The sequence below is a fragment of the Populus euphratica genome, unplaced genomic scaffold, assembly GCF_000495115.2.
Source record: "Populus euphratica unplaced genomic scaffold, PopEup_1.0 scaffold1680.1, whole genome shotgun sequence".
Taxonomy (NCBI): Eukaryota; Viridiplantae; Streptophyta; class Magnoliopsida; order Malpighiales; family Salicaceae; genus Populus; species Populus euphratica.
The window spans coordinates 17,220-34,898 of NW_011501552.1; the positions used below are offsets into that span (position 1 = coordinate 17,220).

Here is a 17,679-nt window from a genome sequence, read left to right on the forward strand (position 1 = left end):
AATTCTCTTTGACACCCAAGACGACTTCGACAATTCACCTATAAAAGCTTTTCCATGTCAATCACTAAGTAAGGCTTCGGGTTTTGGCATCATGTCAGTGATGATGACTGAGACAACATCTTTGAAGGATCAAGTGGCTAACTTGACAAAACTCATCGAGAGGCTTTCGACTTCACTCAAGGAAAAAGACCATAAGATAACAAAGTTGATGAACAATCTTGAGAGCATGAACGAAGGAGGCTAAACCTCGGTTACCAAGGCTTTACAAGTAGATCAATTAGATGTTATTAAGGATTCTACAATCAGAGTTCCAAGGAATATATGTGATATTATTGATGGTATCTTTACCATAAGCCAACTAAAATAACTTATCAACAAAGCCATCACGAACCAAGTGGAAAGCTCAGTTCAACCCTCATATTTTTATTTAAAGCTATACACCCAATGAATTGACCAGCTAAGGATGCCTCCGAACTATCAACCATCAAAGTTTCAACAATTCAATGACAAAAGGAATCATAAGCAATATATAGCTCACTTTGTGGAGATTTACAACAATGCCGGAACTAATGATGATCTCATGGTAAAACAATTTGTTCATTTCTTGAAATGTAATGCCTTCGATTGGCACGTTGACTTTGAGTATGACTTGATCGATATTTTGGAGCAGCTGGAGCGCAAGTTTTTTAAGCATTTTTACAGCACTCGTTGTGTGGTTAACATGATTGAACTCACTAATGCACGTCAATAGAAGGAAGAGCTTGTCATCGACTACATTGATCGGTGGAGAAACCTTAGCCTCAACTGTAGAGATCGGCTCACCGAAACTTTTACGCTAGACATGTGTATTCAATGGATGCATTAGGGACTACACTATATTTGAAAAGGTATCAAACCAAAGTCTTTTAAAGAATTAGCTACTTGAGCACATGACATGGAACTTAGCATTGCAGCAGCTGAAAGTTCATCATTACCTATGCAAGAGCCAATGAGAGATAAGCTTGAAGGTCATAGGTTTGAAAAGAGCACTGCAAAGGTCGAGGGAAAACAATCTTTAGTAGTTAACTCAACTGTCATAAGGGTACCGGCTGGAGTTAAGAGGCATGATTGGGTGACACTAGCTACTTTTTAAAAAGGTGAAAGAAAGAAACCATCCTTGAAATAGCAACAAGAAAAGGTGTATCCATTCCCCGACTCAAACATATCTAAGATACTGGATAATTTTTTTGAGGCAAATATCATTGAGTTATTGAAGGTGAAACGCTCTGATAAAGCAAACCAAGTGGACAATCCAAACTATTACAAATACCATCATTTGATTAGTCATTCCGTAGAGAAATGGTTTGTGTTGAAAGATAAGATCATGAGGCTATACGAGAATGGCGATATCATTTTTGATGATGAAGTAACAACCTCTAATATCATAACCATGGTCAATTTAGGACCACGTCAGTCACTCCCTACAATAAGTTTTGGCTCCTTTGAACCTATAGAGCTTGACATCATTTTTTCTAGGAGCTTCACTACATCCTCAAGTCAAATTCCATGTATAACCATTGCACCTCATGATGACAAAGCCAAATAAAATAAAGATCTTAATGGTGAGGAAGCTAATTGAGCTGACATGTCAAAAGATTTAATGAAAGTCTATACCGGTTAGAAATGAAGGTTTTTCAACTCAAAGTCTAAGAAAGCCCGATACATTTAATGAGTACATGCTAATACAAATGAGAAGAATTAAAAATATACTTGTTGCTTGCTATCATGTTGATGAAGAGAAAACTCATATTAAAACTGTTATGAAGGTAAATCATGATGACTCTTCAAACTTGTCTTACAGTGCATGCACAACAAAGATATCCCTCAATAATAAAAACTTATTGCTTAGATCAAAACTCCATAATTGGTTGTTGTTCATTAAAGGATATGTTGTTAAAAAGATGGTGAATCGTATCTTGATAGATAATGGCTCAACAGTCAATATACTACCTCTTAAGACTATGAAAAAGCTGAAAATTCCTATGGATGAACTCTTCCTAAGTCATCTAATGATTTAAGGTTTTAATTAAGAAGAGCAAAATGCCAAAGGAAAGATAAGGCTTATGATACACATGGAAGATATGAAGTTTAACGTATTTTTCCATGTCATAGATGCCAAAACTATTTATAATATGCTACTTGGATGACTATGGATACATGAAAATGGTATCGTATCTTCAACGCTCCACCAATGTTTTAAGTATTGTCAAGATGGGGGCAAAAAATGCCTTTTCAAATGGGATGACCCTTATACGGTCCAAAAAGTCTACACCAACGAAGCTTACAAAATTGTTAAAGAGAATGGATTGAGGACTGGACCTATCAATGGCAAATTCTTGAAAAGATACTATACGTGAAATCTAATGTAACTCCTGGCCCGTATGAGCTAAAACTGTGAAAGGCATAGAAAAACAAACAAACAAACAAATTTAAACTACGTTGTGACTTAATCCTTTATTCACAAAGGTATGTTGACAACTTAAAAGTTATTCTAAGTACAATCACATCATCCTTTAAAGTTATTCAAGCCAATATGATTGTTTACATAGAAAAAAAGGATAGATAAACCTCAAAATACAATCATAATATAGAAATCCAGGTAATAAGACATAACCAAAGATAAAATATAGACTTTATTAGCAGAAAAAAGAATTATATCATGTAAAGCCACCACTTAATTAAATCAATTAAATCCACATAATTAGTGGAAGATAAAAATGTGTGGAAATGAGTTGTTGACATAATTGATGGAGTATGAGTGAAGATGAATTATTGGTATAATTTGTGGCATAATTGGTGCCATGATTTATGACATTTATCCCCTTACTCTTACCTATAAATAGGCAATATCTCCAAGCTTATTTTACACACCAAGATAGAGAGAAGAAAAGGAGAGTGAAGAGAGAGTAATCCCACAAAGTTGTGAGATATTTGTGAAAAAAGTAAGTGAGGCATTTTCTCCTAGTAATAAAGAGATTCTTAATTGTTCTCCTATTATTTGAGAGAGTTTATAATTCTTACATTACTTAGTAAAATCCCTATACTTGCCTGTGAACATAGCTTAATTGGGTGAACCACATAAATTTTTGTGTGTCTCATTTCTCATTTTATCCTATCCCTTGTATTTTATTTTGTTGAGTTTGCATGCTAGTATCCTAACAATAAAAACATAAATTTTTTACCAATCAAATTTCGCCTTGTGTTATTTTATTCTTTAAAAGAAAGGATAAAATAAAATTGGAATAAATGACATGGAAAATAAATGAACCTTCATATATTTCTTGGCCATTGAAAAGTTGACGCTTGAGATGAGATATTCAAGATATCTTGTCATAAATACAAGATCTTATTAGATATCTTGTCATAAATGCAAAATCCCATCAATAAGTACCAACTAATAAAATTATGACATGTGACATTGGAAAAGGACATGAGAGCTCCAATAAATCTCTATATATAGAGGGCCTCAACCTAAAGAAAAGAGGCTTGGAGATACAATTTTTCTTCAAGATAAACTCTTCAAGCAAGGAAGCTCTTTTTTCAATCAAGGAAGCTCTTTCAAAAGTTCTCAAGCTTTCTTCATCTACGCTTGAAATTTTTTTGATTTAACTAGGCTAACCCGTCAAACCTAGGATCCGTATTATAAAAATTTGATAACTAAATAGAAAAAAAATTTAATATTAAAAAACTAATTTAAAAAAATTAATTAAAATGAAAAAAAGAAGAAACAAATACTAAAAAAAAGATTAATTTAAAATAAAAAAGCCTAAATCAAGAAAAAAACTAATGAAGAAAAAGAAAAAAAATTGAATTAATTGGGTTAACCCTTCAAATCAGGTTAATCCGTCAAACTTAAGATTTGTGTTATGAAAGTTTGATAACTAAATAGAAAAAAAACATTTACGGGTTAAACCATAATTAGTTTTAGGTTAACCTATCAAACCTGGAATCCGTGCCATGAAAATGTAATAACTAAATAGAAAATTTTTTAACATTAACAAACTAAATTAAATGAAAAAATTAATTATAAAGAAACATAAAAAAAAATCAAGTTAACCTGTCAAACCCGAAATTTATATCATGAAATTTTGATAACTAAATAGAAAAAAATTTAACATTAATAAAAAAATATTCATTAGAAAAAAAAGAAAAAAAAAGCTTAAAAAAACAAAGCAAAAAAAAAAAAATTAGCTTAGCCTTTTCACTGTGGACTCCATTGTGTAGTCCACAGTAAAAAAACAACAACTCAACCTTTTTACTATGGACTACACTATGCAATCCACAATAAAAGACTGAGCCGTTTTAGTTATAGTTAATATATTTGTCTCATAATCAAAAAATTATTGTGTTATTGGTTAAGAGTGTTTTGCAGTCCCTAAATTTTAATATACAATACAATTACATTTTTAACCTTAAAAAAGGCAAAATATAATATTAGCATTTGGAGGTATTTTTATACTTTTATATGAGTATTTTGTGTAATTGCCAGGGTTGTAACAGACAATTTGGTATTTTCATATTTTTTTTATAAAAAATAATGTTTAAAGCTATTGTAGTGTGTTCGACACTCCTCAACACGTGGGTGACGTCTACTTCATTTAGGAGATGTGTGTGATGTCACCTAGTGGATGTAACAAGCCTTCTATCGTCTCTCTAGTTGCGTCATCGTGTTTTCTTCCATTTGGAATGGCGCGTGGCAGTTTACAGTAATCGAATCATAATCAGTGGCCATTTGATTTCCCTCATTTCTTTTGTCTCTCTTAATATGTAATGTACACCATTATTTTTTTTTCAATTTCAATCTTTAATATATTGATTTCTTATTTTGTTCTTTTTTCCATTTATATAAGTTTTTATTCTTTTTAATTTAGTCTTTTAATTGCAATTTCTCATATGTTTGGTTTTTCATTTCGGTTCTTATTTTTTGAAATTTCTAAATTTGTCCTTGATACTTTTGTTGAAGTTTTTTTCCCTTTCAATTTCATCATTTAATCAATTTTTTTGTTGTTTTATTTTTTTCAATTTGAACCTCATTCTTTAGATTTTTTTTAAAGTTATTTTTCAATTCAATTAAACCCTCCAATGGAAAATTTTTATCCCTCTAATTATTAATGTTTTCTCACCCTTATTTTTTTCGATCCTTTTATGTTATTAATTTTTTTTTTGGTTTCATCTTTCGACATTTAATTTGTTAGGAATTCGACTTTGTATGATCTTATTATTCTGCATTAGTTATTTATTAATCTTGATCTTATGATTATTTTCAGGTTTTTTTCTATGGGTTTATCTCAGTTTCATGATTTAAGTCACGATATTTGCATGACTTTTTTTAATATAAGTTTTTTTTAGTTGTTTTGTTTCTATTTCAATTTTTGATGTATTGTTTTAATTCATCTATAATTGTTTTTATACAAATGAATTTTTGTAATAAAAAAATTATTTTTAAATTATATTGCTAATATATTCGGCCTTACATAAATTTTTTTTTAATGGTTTATTCATTCAGTTTCATTTGTATTTATCTTTTATGTCATGAGGTTTTTAAAATATAGATTTATCTTTTATTTATTTAAATAAATATACTTAATAAACATAATCATATCCATGTCTCATTTTATGTTATGAAATATCTTGATTTTGCTTACATAGTCTTTTAAATTTATAGTTTGAATTTTCTCTTATAAAAAAACATTGTGAAGCAACTTGCATACTATATTAGTTTTTATACTAGATTTAGTTTTCATTGTTTTGATTACTATTTATTTTCTTTTTAAATTTTTGATAGTTAAGAATTTTGTTCAAGATTTTTTTTATATTTTATATGGTCATTTCAGTTTCATGATCAAAGTTGTTAGTTTTGAAGATTAACCTAATTTAATTTTAATTTTAATTTTATTATTTGATATTAAGTTATTGGGTGCGTGACGGCGCATGAGGACAATTTCGACGCAGTTTTCACCCGTGGCTTAGTCTCTTCTTCCTCTACACAGTGGTATGGTCAAAACATATTTTTGACAACTTTTATTTTTGAGCAAAAACAAACACCACTCTAAACCATTTGCTCTGATACTAATTGTTGCGGAATCTTAACTGGTGATGTACTGATATTTGCTCATTGGAGACGAAGCATACTGACACAATATTTAACGTGATTCGACAGATCATCTACATCCATAGGAGAGTCAATATTATTAGAGATACAGAAAGGATACAAAATAAATACATAAAAGAGGAGGATCATATTCACTCTAACTCAACTTTCAGCTCACACACACTGCTGCATATAGCAGCAGTGTTACTGCTCATGGCAGCGACTCTTCTTTTTCTTTTCTTCTCTTCACTCTCTACATGCTCTTATATTTTTGCTCTCAAATAATGCTTCTATTTATAGTCATCAATGATGAGACAAGATTCACAAATCATGGCATGATTGGTGGCAACACATGGGTTGCAACATTTTTCTTTTCTTCTCTTCACTTTCTACATGCTCTTATATTTTTGCTCTCAAATAATGCTTTTATTTATAGACATCAATGATGAGATAAGATTCACAAATCATGACATAATTGGTGGCAACACATGAGTTGCAACATTTTTGTTGATAGGTAATGTAATTATCATTATAATCTTTTGACAATAATAACTCTATTTTTTAAGGTAAACTACACATGCTCTATGTTATTGCACGTTAATGGCAGCAATCCTATCATTACCGTAACTAGCAAGGAGCCTCCATGCTGTCGTTGGAAATTAAACAGAGAATAAGATGAACTGCAGACACAAATGCACTGAAGGGTATGCATCTTTCTATTTTCCCTCTTCAGATATTATAGAGTGGGAGTTGTACAGCAGCAGTAGCTTGAGTTGGCTTCAGCATTAGGAAGCCATTGTTAAACATGCGTGTTCTTTTTCCTGTTTTGAGGAATAAGGGCAGGTCTCAAGCCTGTGACCTCTCTCCTCCCTCCTTCTGTGCATTGAAATGGATGTTTATGGATACTTTGTCATTTATAAATTGGCAGGGATTTGGTTGATCCAATGAGATGTTCAATAAGTTCTGGTGCTGGTCTCGAGAGTAGTAATCCTTAAACGATCCTGCACAACTGCTGTCACAACCATTAGCTTCACTTGTTATCAGGGATGAATCAGAAGCACCAGCAACAACTAGTAGGTATGCAACACTAAAGCTATGAATAATTTGTTTCTCAATAGAAAGGTCAAATTTTATGTTGTCTTAGCTTCGACCTACCACTCTATCAGTAGTATTCTTCGAATCACCAATTCTTGTATGATGTTCATGAGTATCAGACAGCCCTGGAGGTCTAAGAAAGATGGATTTAGCCGTGGAACAAGGGGATCAAAACCTAGGTGGTTAAGGCCAAATAATAATTAATGTGGTAAGGACATCTTTAGTACTCTTGTTAAAATATTTTTGGAATAATCTCCCTTGCTCTAATGTATGAAAACAAAAATTAAGATGAAAATTTCACTCCTCGGGTTGCTCTACAAGTTCTTGAATGGAAGTTGCAGCTGTCTGACTGAAGAATGTAGTGCTCCCTACTTGTTGCATAGCTGTATATTTGTTTAACTAGGTCAACCTATGCTAAGTCTAATAATGTTGCAAAAGGGTTGTAAAATTTAAAGAAGATATTTTTCCTTTCTAGTTTCAGACATTAATTCAACGTTAATGTTTTTATTTTAGATGAGCTAAAGAGGAGAAATATGAAGTGGAAATCAAAGATAAGATGATGATCATCTCCTATATAGGGAGGTTAAACTCGGGACGAGTTTCGTATAAAATAACGGAGAAGTTGTCTCACTAACTGGTTAAAATCCGTTGATATATATATTTCAAAACTATATCAAAATTCTTCTACATGCACGTTATTTCATTAGGTACCAAAAACGTTGTACGGCAAACTATTTTTTGCCTCCATAGCTTTCCCAACACTAATCTTATATTTTCTAAAATCTTTCAACTTTACCACCGATAATTAAATAGCTAACAAAATGTTGGAACCGGCCCATATGAAGCGAGGGATCACTTTGACAAACTAAACAAATTCAAAGGTTGCAACAAGTTTCACTGCATTCAAAGATTCTTGGCGCACAAACCATATACATATAGAACAAAAATTAAAGAGAAGGGGAAGGGATATTGCTTGAAAGAATCTTGTTTGAGCAGAAGGGTTTAGTTAGAAAACGTTTAAAAGACAGAGATTATGCTAGGAATTCTGAACTACAGGGATAGGTATGGAGCATTTGTGAATCTGAAGTTATTCTTTTCTCTGTATCCCTGGCAAAGTCCATATACGAGGAAGAAAGACTTCAATATAAAAGTTGGAAACGATAGTTGACATGAAGTCTATGAAAGGAATACATTTTAAATGTACCAAGCTTTTCTTGTTTCCAAGGAAAAGCACGGCATATACTTTTCTTTCACTAGCAGAAGTGCTCAAGACATTAACTGTTCTGAGTTTGCTATGGTATAGGTGAGTTTGTGCTTCATTTTGCAACTCATAATAACCATAATGTTGTTGTGTTTTTTGAGAAGCTGATGAGTATGTAACAGAAAAGCAATGAACAAGAGAACTGATCATGTGAAGTGGGAAAAGGTCAAGGGTAGAGGGTTACTAGATTTAGTGTTTTCTTGGTCTATTCAAGATGTGCTCAATGAGGATCTTTACAAAGACCAGGTTTGTTAATTTGCAATAACATTATTTTGGAAAATCATGATCTTATTCCATGTTTTTTTAAGTTCTTCATAGTTTTTTTTAGAAGGAAAATATAGCTTGAAACTAAATAGAATAAGTTGAAAAACTAAGATGTAGAAGAGTTTCAACTTCTTTTATTAAATTGAAAATTTATTGTTGTTAATGATTAATTATTTGTCATTGATGTTTTATTACTTATCTTTTGGTGGAGATGAATTGATGTTTAAAAAATCTTATTGAAAAATAATTTCCAATAAAGTCTTAACTAAATTAAGTTTAACCATTTTAATTTGTCCCTTGGAACAAATTTTCTAACATGATGTTCTTTTAAGAGCTTTTGGATTTAAATTTCTGTCAAAACCAGTTAGTTTTTCTACTGCAAGATTTTCTTCAAAAGTTCGGCAAATTAAGCTCTTGAAAATTCATACCAAGATTTCCTGCTAGCCAGATTACATGCATGAGAATGATTCTGAACTCTGATATTGTCCCCTAATAGGTGGAGAAGATCCCAACTCTTTCAAGTCAACAGCTCCTTACATGAAAGCATTCATTCCACCCCTACATGTGGAAACACATGCTGATTTGCTTTCAAGTACAGAATCACTGGCTGAAGCACCAACTTGTAGAATACTGTGTGTTAGAAAATCTAAGGATTATAAGCCACCTAAGGACTTGTTTTACGAAATTTCGGTGGAAGAAACCACAGTTGGATATGTACCTTGGGTCGGGGATCTTATAGCCCTGACATATGTGCAACTGAAGTGCATTGATGATTTAAGGAAGACCCAGCAATCCTATCATGTTGCTTTCGTTCATGCCGTGGAAGGGGGAAATCGTTTGACACCCTCGATTCTGTCTTCGAAGCCCATAGTGGATGAAGAAGGCTTGAACAAGGGAACACTCTTTGCTGTTCATTTGATAAATCTGACGACAAATTTGCGAATATGGAGATCGTTGCACTTGGAACTCGAAGGGAGGAACATGAACGTTATTAAGAAAGTGCTGCAAAAAAATTTCAATGTAAGAACTATGATTCTGGTTTCTTGATTCAGCATCTCATTTTTGTAATCCCAGCTTTGAAGATGGAAAATTTGTTTGTTGTATTCATTTCTTTATTGAGCTTGACTGCATTTATAACTGATCTCATGCAGGATGGTGGAAATTGTTCTATTTGCTCTCCTAGTAAAATTAGTGATGTTGCCTCTGCCTGCATAAGGGATGCATTACAGACTTTTAATTTAAACAGCTCACAAGAAGCTGCGGTTTTAAGCTGTATTCACACAGCCAGATGCTGTCACCATTATTCTGTCAAATTATTAAAGGGTCCTCCAGGAACTGGGAAAACAAAGACAGCTAGTTGCTTATTACACTCACTATTAAGAATGAAATGCAGAACACTTACATGTGCTCCAACTAACATTGCAGTGTTAGAAGTTTGATGGTGATCAGAATGGCCTTCTTCATGTATTTCTTGATCATCGTGCTGATATACTTGCGAAGAGCTTTGATACATCAACTGGCTGGAAACACAGTTTAGCTACATTGATAAGTTTACTTGAAGACTCTGAAGCGCAATACCATTTGTACTCGCAGGATAACATGGGAAAGGAAGGACTTTTGACTTGTGATCGATTCGTATGGGAAAGATTTAATTTCTCCGGAAAGCAATTAAAGTTCTGTATTGTGAATTTGTATACACACTTACCGACTTCTTTGATTTCATTAGAAGTGATGAGGATCATGACCAGGGCTCTTGATTTGATGACATCACTTGAAACCTTGTTGCTTAGTCTCAGTGCTGCCAATGAAGGTTTAAAGCAGATTCCAGGGGAAAATGAAGATGAAGAAAGAAGACTTCATGATCGTATAAAGTTGAGAAATGAAAAAAGGGAATGCCTCAATACTCTACGCTTACTTTCTCTAAAATTTCAGGTTCCAGAATTCGCTGATAAAAATTCTATTGAGAAATTCTGCTTATCAAATGCATGCCTGCTTTTCTGTACCGTGTCAGGCTCTGCCAGGCTGCATAGTATAAGAATGGCACCTCTGCACTGCTTGGTGATTGACGAAGCTGCTCAGCTCAAAGAATGTGAATCAACAATCCCCTTACAACTCTCCGGCCTTCACCATGCTATTCTCATAGGAGATGAACGGCAATTGCCTGCCATCGTTAATAGCAAGGTTTGGATTTTCCTGAATGGTTCTATTCCTCTATCTTTTGATGCCATCAAAACCTTTTACTTTTTCATACCGTAACATGTTTAAAACGCACCACTATTAGATTTCAGAGAAGGCTGGTTTTGGTAGAAGTTTGTTTGAGAGGCTCGTAAAGCTGGGATGCAAGAGCCATCTTCTAAACATTCAATATCGAATGCATCCATCAATAAGCTTATTTCCGAATACGGAGTTCTATGGAAGGCAGGTTTTGGATGCGCCGAACGTCAAAGAAACTGGCTACAGGAGACGGTTCCTCCAAGGAAACATGTTCGAATCCTACTCTTTCATAAATATAGCCCATGGAAAAGAGGAAGTTGTTGAGAAACAGAGTTTCAAAAATACAGTCGAGGCTGCTGCTGCTGCTGATATAGTTGGGAGACTTTTCAAAGGTTCTATTTAGAAATATCAGATGTTTCTGATGTATCTATAGATTTACAGAATTCTTTTGACTTCATGTTGATGTTACAGATATTAATGGCACTGGGAAGAAGGTTAGCATAGGTATCATATCACCATACCAGGCTCAAGTTCATGCAATTCAAGAGAAGATTGGGAAATTCATTTCAGATTCTGACAGTGCCTTTTCTGTAAGTGTTGGCACGGTTGATGGTTTTCAGGGTGGAGAGGAGGATCTGATAATTATCTCTACTGTTCGAAGCAATGAGAACGGATCGGTGGGTTTTGTTTCGAATCCTCAACGAACAAATGTGGCGCTGACTCGTGCAAGGTACTAAATAAGAATAGAGGAAACATCAGCAGCTCAAAAGTTTCGTTTCCTGTTTTCTTTTTTGTCTCTCCATTCCTATTTGAACTTGTATATTTTCTGGTGTGGAGGTTTTGCCTCTGGATTTTAGGAAATGAAGCAACTTTAGTTAAGAGCGGCTCTATTTGGAAGAAGATAGTCAACGATGCGAAGCATCGGCAATGCTTCTATAACGCTGAAGAGGATGAGAGTTTGGCTCAGGCTATTACAGAAAGCTTGATCGAGCATGGCCGACTTGATGTTCTACTACAAACTCACTCCCCATTGTTCCGGAATGCAAGATGGATGGTAAGCTTATTAGTTCTTAGCAAGTCTTGAATATTTTTTTAAAAAATATTTGATGGAAATTCTAACTAGTTATTTATTGAAGATTAAATACATTGACATAATATTTAACGTGATTCGGTAAATAGTCTACATCTACGGGAAAAGTCATTTAATTATATAAGGAGATAACAAGAATTACAACAATAAAAAAAAAAAAGAATCATTTACTCTTTACAATTCTCAACCTTTCTCTTTTCTTTTGTTATAGTACTGCAATGACAACATTGTTTGTTGTCTTTTAACAACTCACTCTCTTGTATATTTCTCACATATTTGGCTTTAAATACTCTTTTATTTTGCTCTTTAACTTATATCTTTATTTATAAATATAAATGGTTAAACAATTTGGTCATAAATTATAACATTAATAGCTGTAGCATATTAATTACACCATTTTATTAGTGGTTGGTGCAATTTATTTGATAACGCACACATTAATGTCATTCTCTGGTGCCAAGTATTAATTAGCTTTTCTTCTCTTTAATACAGATTTTTTTCAGTGATGATTTCCGGAGATCCATGGCGAGAGTTAGGAATGTCAGAATCTGTAAGGAAGTGCTTTCCCTATTAGCCAAGCTTTCAAATGGTTGGCGTCAGCATCAGTCTCGCAAGAAGAGAAGCCTAATGGTTCACAATGGCATTTCTTTTCCACTGATAGAGCAGTATAATGTCAGTGCACAGCTAAATATGATCTGGACTGTGGACATTCTGCAGGAAAACTCATTCTGCATTCAAGTTTTGAAGGTTTGGGATATTTTACCATCACCTAATATACCAAAACTAGCAACGAGTCTCGACACCTTATTTCGGAATTACACGAAGGAGCAGATGAATCGCTGCTTATACAAATGCATGGAGGGGTAAGTTAACTGCAAGAATTTCATGGTATTTTTCCTTAGGATTCAAAATGTTGCTCATCACTTTTCCATTTCTGCTGCAGGAATTTGATTGTTCCAATGAGATGGACAGTGAACACGTGTAGTGACTGTCAGGGCAGCTGCGGTGGAGCCGATGCTGTGCAGCTGCGGAAATCACTTGCATCACTCTGTCTAGAGGATGAACCAAGCACAACGGGTAAAGCTGCCAGGTAATCTGCAGTTCTAGCTGGTGCCACCTTAGAATTTATCACTGCCTTAATGGTTTTTGCAGGAAACAGCATCTAACATTAGTTTTTATGCTGACTGTGATCAGAAAACAACGAAGCCTCAAAAGGGATTAGCCAAGAACCAGCTTACAAAAGAACCAAATTACAACTCCAATCCAAAGAAATAGAAGTTCTTGAAGGGCAAGGACAATGATGCCTCTTTTACATTTCCAGCTTCTAGCCAGAGAATTTCTCTCTTGGCCTTTGAAACTCATGAATATAACATTACAGTAATTTCTGATATTAGATTTCTTCAAATAATAATATTATTAATAATTATAATAATAAAGTTTTTATTACTTATGGATGAAGTTCAATTTCCTCATGTGTTCTGGCAACTAAAGGCACCATACCACTCATTTTTGTCTTGTAAAAAACATAGTTGTAAAAACCCAACTCGGCCTGATAAATTGACCTTGCAAATTTAAGATTCAAAATCTAACCCAAGTTAGGTTTCATTTGAATAGATAATGAGTTACATTTCGATCATAGTGATATTAACTCTGCTAAACCTAAATGATTCAATATGTTGACCTGTTACTTGATTGATTCGAAGCAACTCAGTCCAAATCCAGTCTAGTTAATATTATGGAATCTTTTTTTTCAAAAAAAAAAAAACTAAAACATCATCATTTTGAAAAAATTAATAAATTTAGATTGACATGATAACTCATGGGTTGACCAAGTGATCTACTTACCCTTGCCCAATTCAGATTAACATGATGATTCATGGGTTCTCCCGGTGATCCACTTATCCAGCCCTAAATCAAATCAGACCTGGACAACTATGATCAAAAGTAATTCTTAATTTGAATGAAATATTATTTCAGCTATTCAAATATGATAATGATGTTATATGTAGAAGCTCTAGGTTTGAAAAACAAAAAAGAGTAGAGAATAAGAGATCACTAACTAATCTTCAAAAATTTATGCTTTAAGTAGCACGGAAATCAACCAGCAATTGCACCGTACCAAAAGCTGTGCCTTCTGTCATCTGCCTTACTCTTCTAACTAATCTTCATACCTAGTTTGATGGTAGATTATTGATGCTTACTCTGATGCACAAGCTTTGTGCAATTAGCATTTGCCACCATATTCAGATTTATTTATTTACAATGGTGTCCATGAACAAAATAATTTATTAATTTGGTTCCCAACAGATCAAGGATTCCGTAACTGGGTTTCTCCCGAAATTATCAGAAATTTGCAATAGGATATGCCAAAATCTCTCAAAGAGGTCGAATTTTATTGCATAAAATATACGGTTTAGATAGAAAAAGCTTTCACGGACATGGAAGGAAGACTCAATTCCGAAATGATTAAAACTTCAGAAACCCAATCGGAGGAACTTCTAGTTTGAGAACCCAATTAAAGAAACGATCCCCTTGATGTTTGAAGTTGAATGAATGAATAAAGATTATAATTTTCTCTCCATTTGGATAAAGGAAGAAAATGAAAGAAATCGTTCAGAGGAAAAACAAAAATGATGGGAGGAAGCGGAACTATGAATTATATTGGATCAGATTTTCAGAAAAAAAAAAAAAAACAACTATTAAGAAAGACCAGTTCGAGGCTAGAAAAACATGACAAACGGTTGCATATGACAAAGATAAGATCCTAGATTGGATGCTAATGCCAATTCTGACGAGACCAACTTAATCCCTCCTCATTACAACAATTACCTCCTTTAGCCCTTTGTTTCTCATCACCATCTCCATTCCTCCCCTCCCCAACTAATGGCTTTGCTCCATGGCGATTCTTGATTGCCCCTAGATAAAGTAGACTGTGGTTTTATTTACTCTCTCGTGCTCTTCTGAGTCTTAGATTCAACCCCTGAGGACAAAGTATGCCATGCAATGACGGCAAATACATTCAATTAGAAAACCCAATTCTATAACTGTATGGAATAAATAGAAACGAAGATAATCACTTCATAACAATTGACTTGTAGGGACAAGATTTGAATCCAACAGTTTAGTAGAAAATTTGAAAGTACAAAAACACTCCCCAAAGTGTTTTTTGTCATGTCCATAATGTCTGTTCCAAAATATTACTATTTTGAAGAGTCAAGCATTAATATGATCATGACTGTCCCAAATTTACCCTATATATGTCGTTCTCTAAGAGTTAAATGCAGAAAGCAATAACTGCTTGGACTTTAATATCCTCAAGAAGACTTCATGGGAGCATATCATTTGTGTTCAACTAATGGACGGTGTTTGCCAAGTCTGAACAGGTGCTGTCACAATCCAATAAATGCAAAAATGGGAATATACCAGAGATATAACCTCATCATAAACTGCAATTTGGTTGCGCCAGAAATCTAGGGTAGGTAAAAGTAGTCTCCCTGTAACATGTACAAATTAATTAAATAGTTGGTGAATCATATTACAGAAGATATATTAACAGATCCTCCATAGAGATAATTTCCATCACTGGTATTAAAAAGTCATCTCGACCCACTAGCTTAAATTTTTAGATAAAGTCTCAGGATATAATTTATATTATTCTCTAATACACCCTCTCAAATGAAAGCCTTTTGGGTCTGAAACTTGCACAGGTCTACATTACCTTATACTAAATTTTTTTATAAAATAAATAGGGATAATGAGATTCGAACTCGTCATCGCTTAGTCATCAAAACTCTAATATCATATCAAAGAACTATCTCAACTCAATAACTTAAACTTTTAGATAAAATCTTATGATATAATTTATATCATTCTCTAACAATTGAGTTTCTCAAACATGGGAAAACCATGATCTCAGAAATGGCCATCTAAAACAGTTCAAGAGTTTGACAAATAACTTCTGCAAAAACATAAGCAACAACACATCACATTTTGATTTCATGAAATCAGAAAACTGATCTTTATGTCATAAAGGCCATAAAAATATCATATTTCTGTAATGGTCCATGTATAAAAATTCATAGACCAGGATATCTACAATTTTCTTTTGAGAACATTTGTCAAGTGATGAGGGCATGAAAACATCAGAAACTTACAAGGAATTTCACTTGAATTCTTGGGGGAACAGCTATCTTTAAGATGGAGATGATAAAATTCACTTGAATTCTTGGGGGAACAACTTAGAAGGAATTCACTTGAATTCTTGGGGGAACAGCTATCTTTAAGATGGAGATGATAAAACATAAAGTCAGGCCAGTTGTAACTGGTTATAATTTATGAATCGGTGGACATTAAAAATAAATGTTGAGGATTTGCACATTTGAAAAGGAAAAAAACTAAATTACCATAAAAAAAAATCAGAATAAAAAAAAATCAGAATAGCTTACATCGGCATCAAAAATAACTTTCCTTCTAGCTTGCTTCATGGACAAACCTCCTTTCTCAACAGCTATTGTTTCTTTCTACTCTTTACTTTTTGAATTTCCTGACAGTGTATTCATCTTTGTTGAAGCTCTCAACATTGCCTCTGCTATATCAAGAGTTGTGCCTGAATTTCTCTTCGGTTTACCTTCAACTGATTTCAACCTTTTGGCTTTGTACCTCACTGAATGTCCAGAGACAGATTTCTGTATCGGTATATTTATCAGATTTGTCACAGAGGCAGTGCCTTTCCTATGTCCAGAATCAATGAGATTAGCATCCAATGCCTCTGTTTCTTCCATGGATGGACTAATGATATTTGCTTCCGCACCTGACCGCATGCTGGAAAACACAGAGTTTTCCACGAGACATTTATCAGATTGATTTAAAATATCAGAATCTCCCCGAGTCGGAGATCTAGAAAGAGACGGCCCTGGTGTAGTATTATTTTCAATGCATCTTAGCATAACCTGAGGGCCTTGAGGCAAAGATGGCATTGAGAAATCACTTCTCTTCAGTCCATCCTGGTTTCCCTCATTTTCCCTTTTCTTTTACTTTGAACTCGAGATCACTTCTAAGGATACAGCCAGTACCACACCTGAAGTTCTAACAGACAGTGTCTGGTCAAAGTTTGATTTAGTGATATTGCCCACATTATAATCCGTGAGTGCTGAGCATTCCCCCGATGCATCATTCTTGAAGCTGATTCTTTCTAAACTACTTGACCTTTTAGCCATCAACTTTCCAAAAGATATGGTTTTGCTTTTCTTGCTGCCTATCTTTTCAGAAGATAGTGCCACATCCACATGGTGACCAGAAGGTTTTGCTGGTACCACCACACTATCTTTCACCCAACTTACATCATTTACACGACATCTCGATAGTGGTGAAAGATTCTTTGAGTCATCATTCTTCAAATTATTAATGCCATCATCTACTGGCAATGATAAGAAAATAGGCCGGCATTCATTTTGAGACACCGGAGGCTCTGCCGCGCTTTCACAGTTACTATTCAGAAACTTGGTTCCACATTCTTCCCAATCAGGAGGAAAGCCGAAACAGAAATGCCGAAAGACCTGTTGCAACATAGATTTAACCTAACTTAAAGTACGATATGATGTCGAAAAACAAATAATATTAATAAAC

The 17,679-nt window shown here is 33.9% G+C and overlaps 1 protein-coding gene and 2 long non-coding RNA genes across 3 annotated transcripts; 1 reads left to right on the forward strand and 2 right to left on the reverse strand.

Annotated features, from left to right (window-relative positions):
* Window positions 1–8,458: 8,458 nt before the first annotated feature.
* On the forward strand, window positions 8,459–13,288 carry LOC105118057 (helicase SEN1-like). Its single transcript, XM_011015917.1, is given in 10 exon segments — window positions 8,459–8,736; window positions 9,247–9,770; window positions 9,902–10,183; window positions 10,185–10,931; window positions 11,032–11,356; window positions 11,436–11,694; window positions 11,802–12,018; window positions 12,547–12,917; window positions 12,998–13,144; window positions 13,249–13,288. Coding segments are annotated over 10 exon segments (3,021 nt in total). The 5' UTR covers window positions 8,459–8,615; the 3' UTR covers window positions 13,277–13,288.
* A 699-nt stretch (window positions 13,289–13,987) lies between these two features.
* On the reverse strand, window positions 13,988–14,616 carry LOC105118056 (uncharacterized). Its single transcript, XR_840872.1, has 2 exons — window positions 14,111–14,616; window positions 13,988–14,068 (listed from the first exon to the last, which is right to left on the reverse strand). It is a non-coding gene; the product is annotated as an uncharacterized LOC105118056 (long non-coding RNA).
* Window positions 14,617–15,008: 392 nt separating this feature from the next.
* On the reverse strand, window positions 15,009–17,616 carry LOC105118055 (uncharacterized). Its single transcript, XR_840871.1, has 3 exons — window positions 16,500–17,616; window positions 15,478–15,548; window positions 15,009–15,034 (listed from the first exon to the last, which is right to left on the reverse strand). It is a non-coding gene; the product is annotated as an uncharacterized LOC105118055 (long non-coding RNA).
* Window positions 17,617–17,679: the final 63 nt, after the last annotated feature.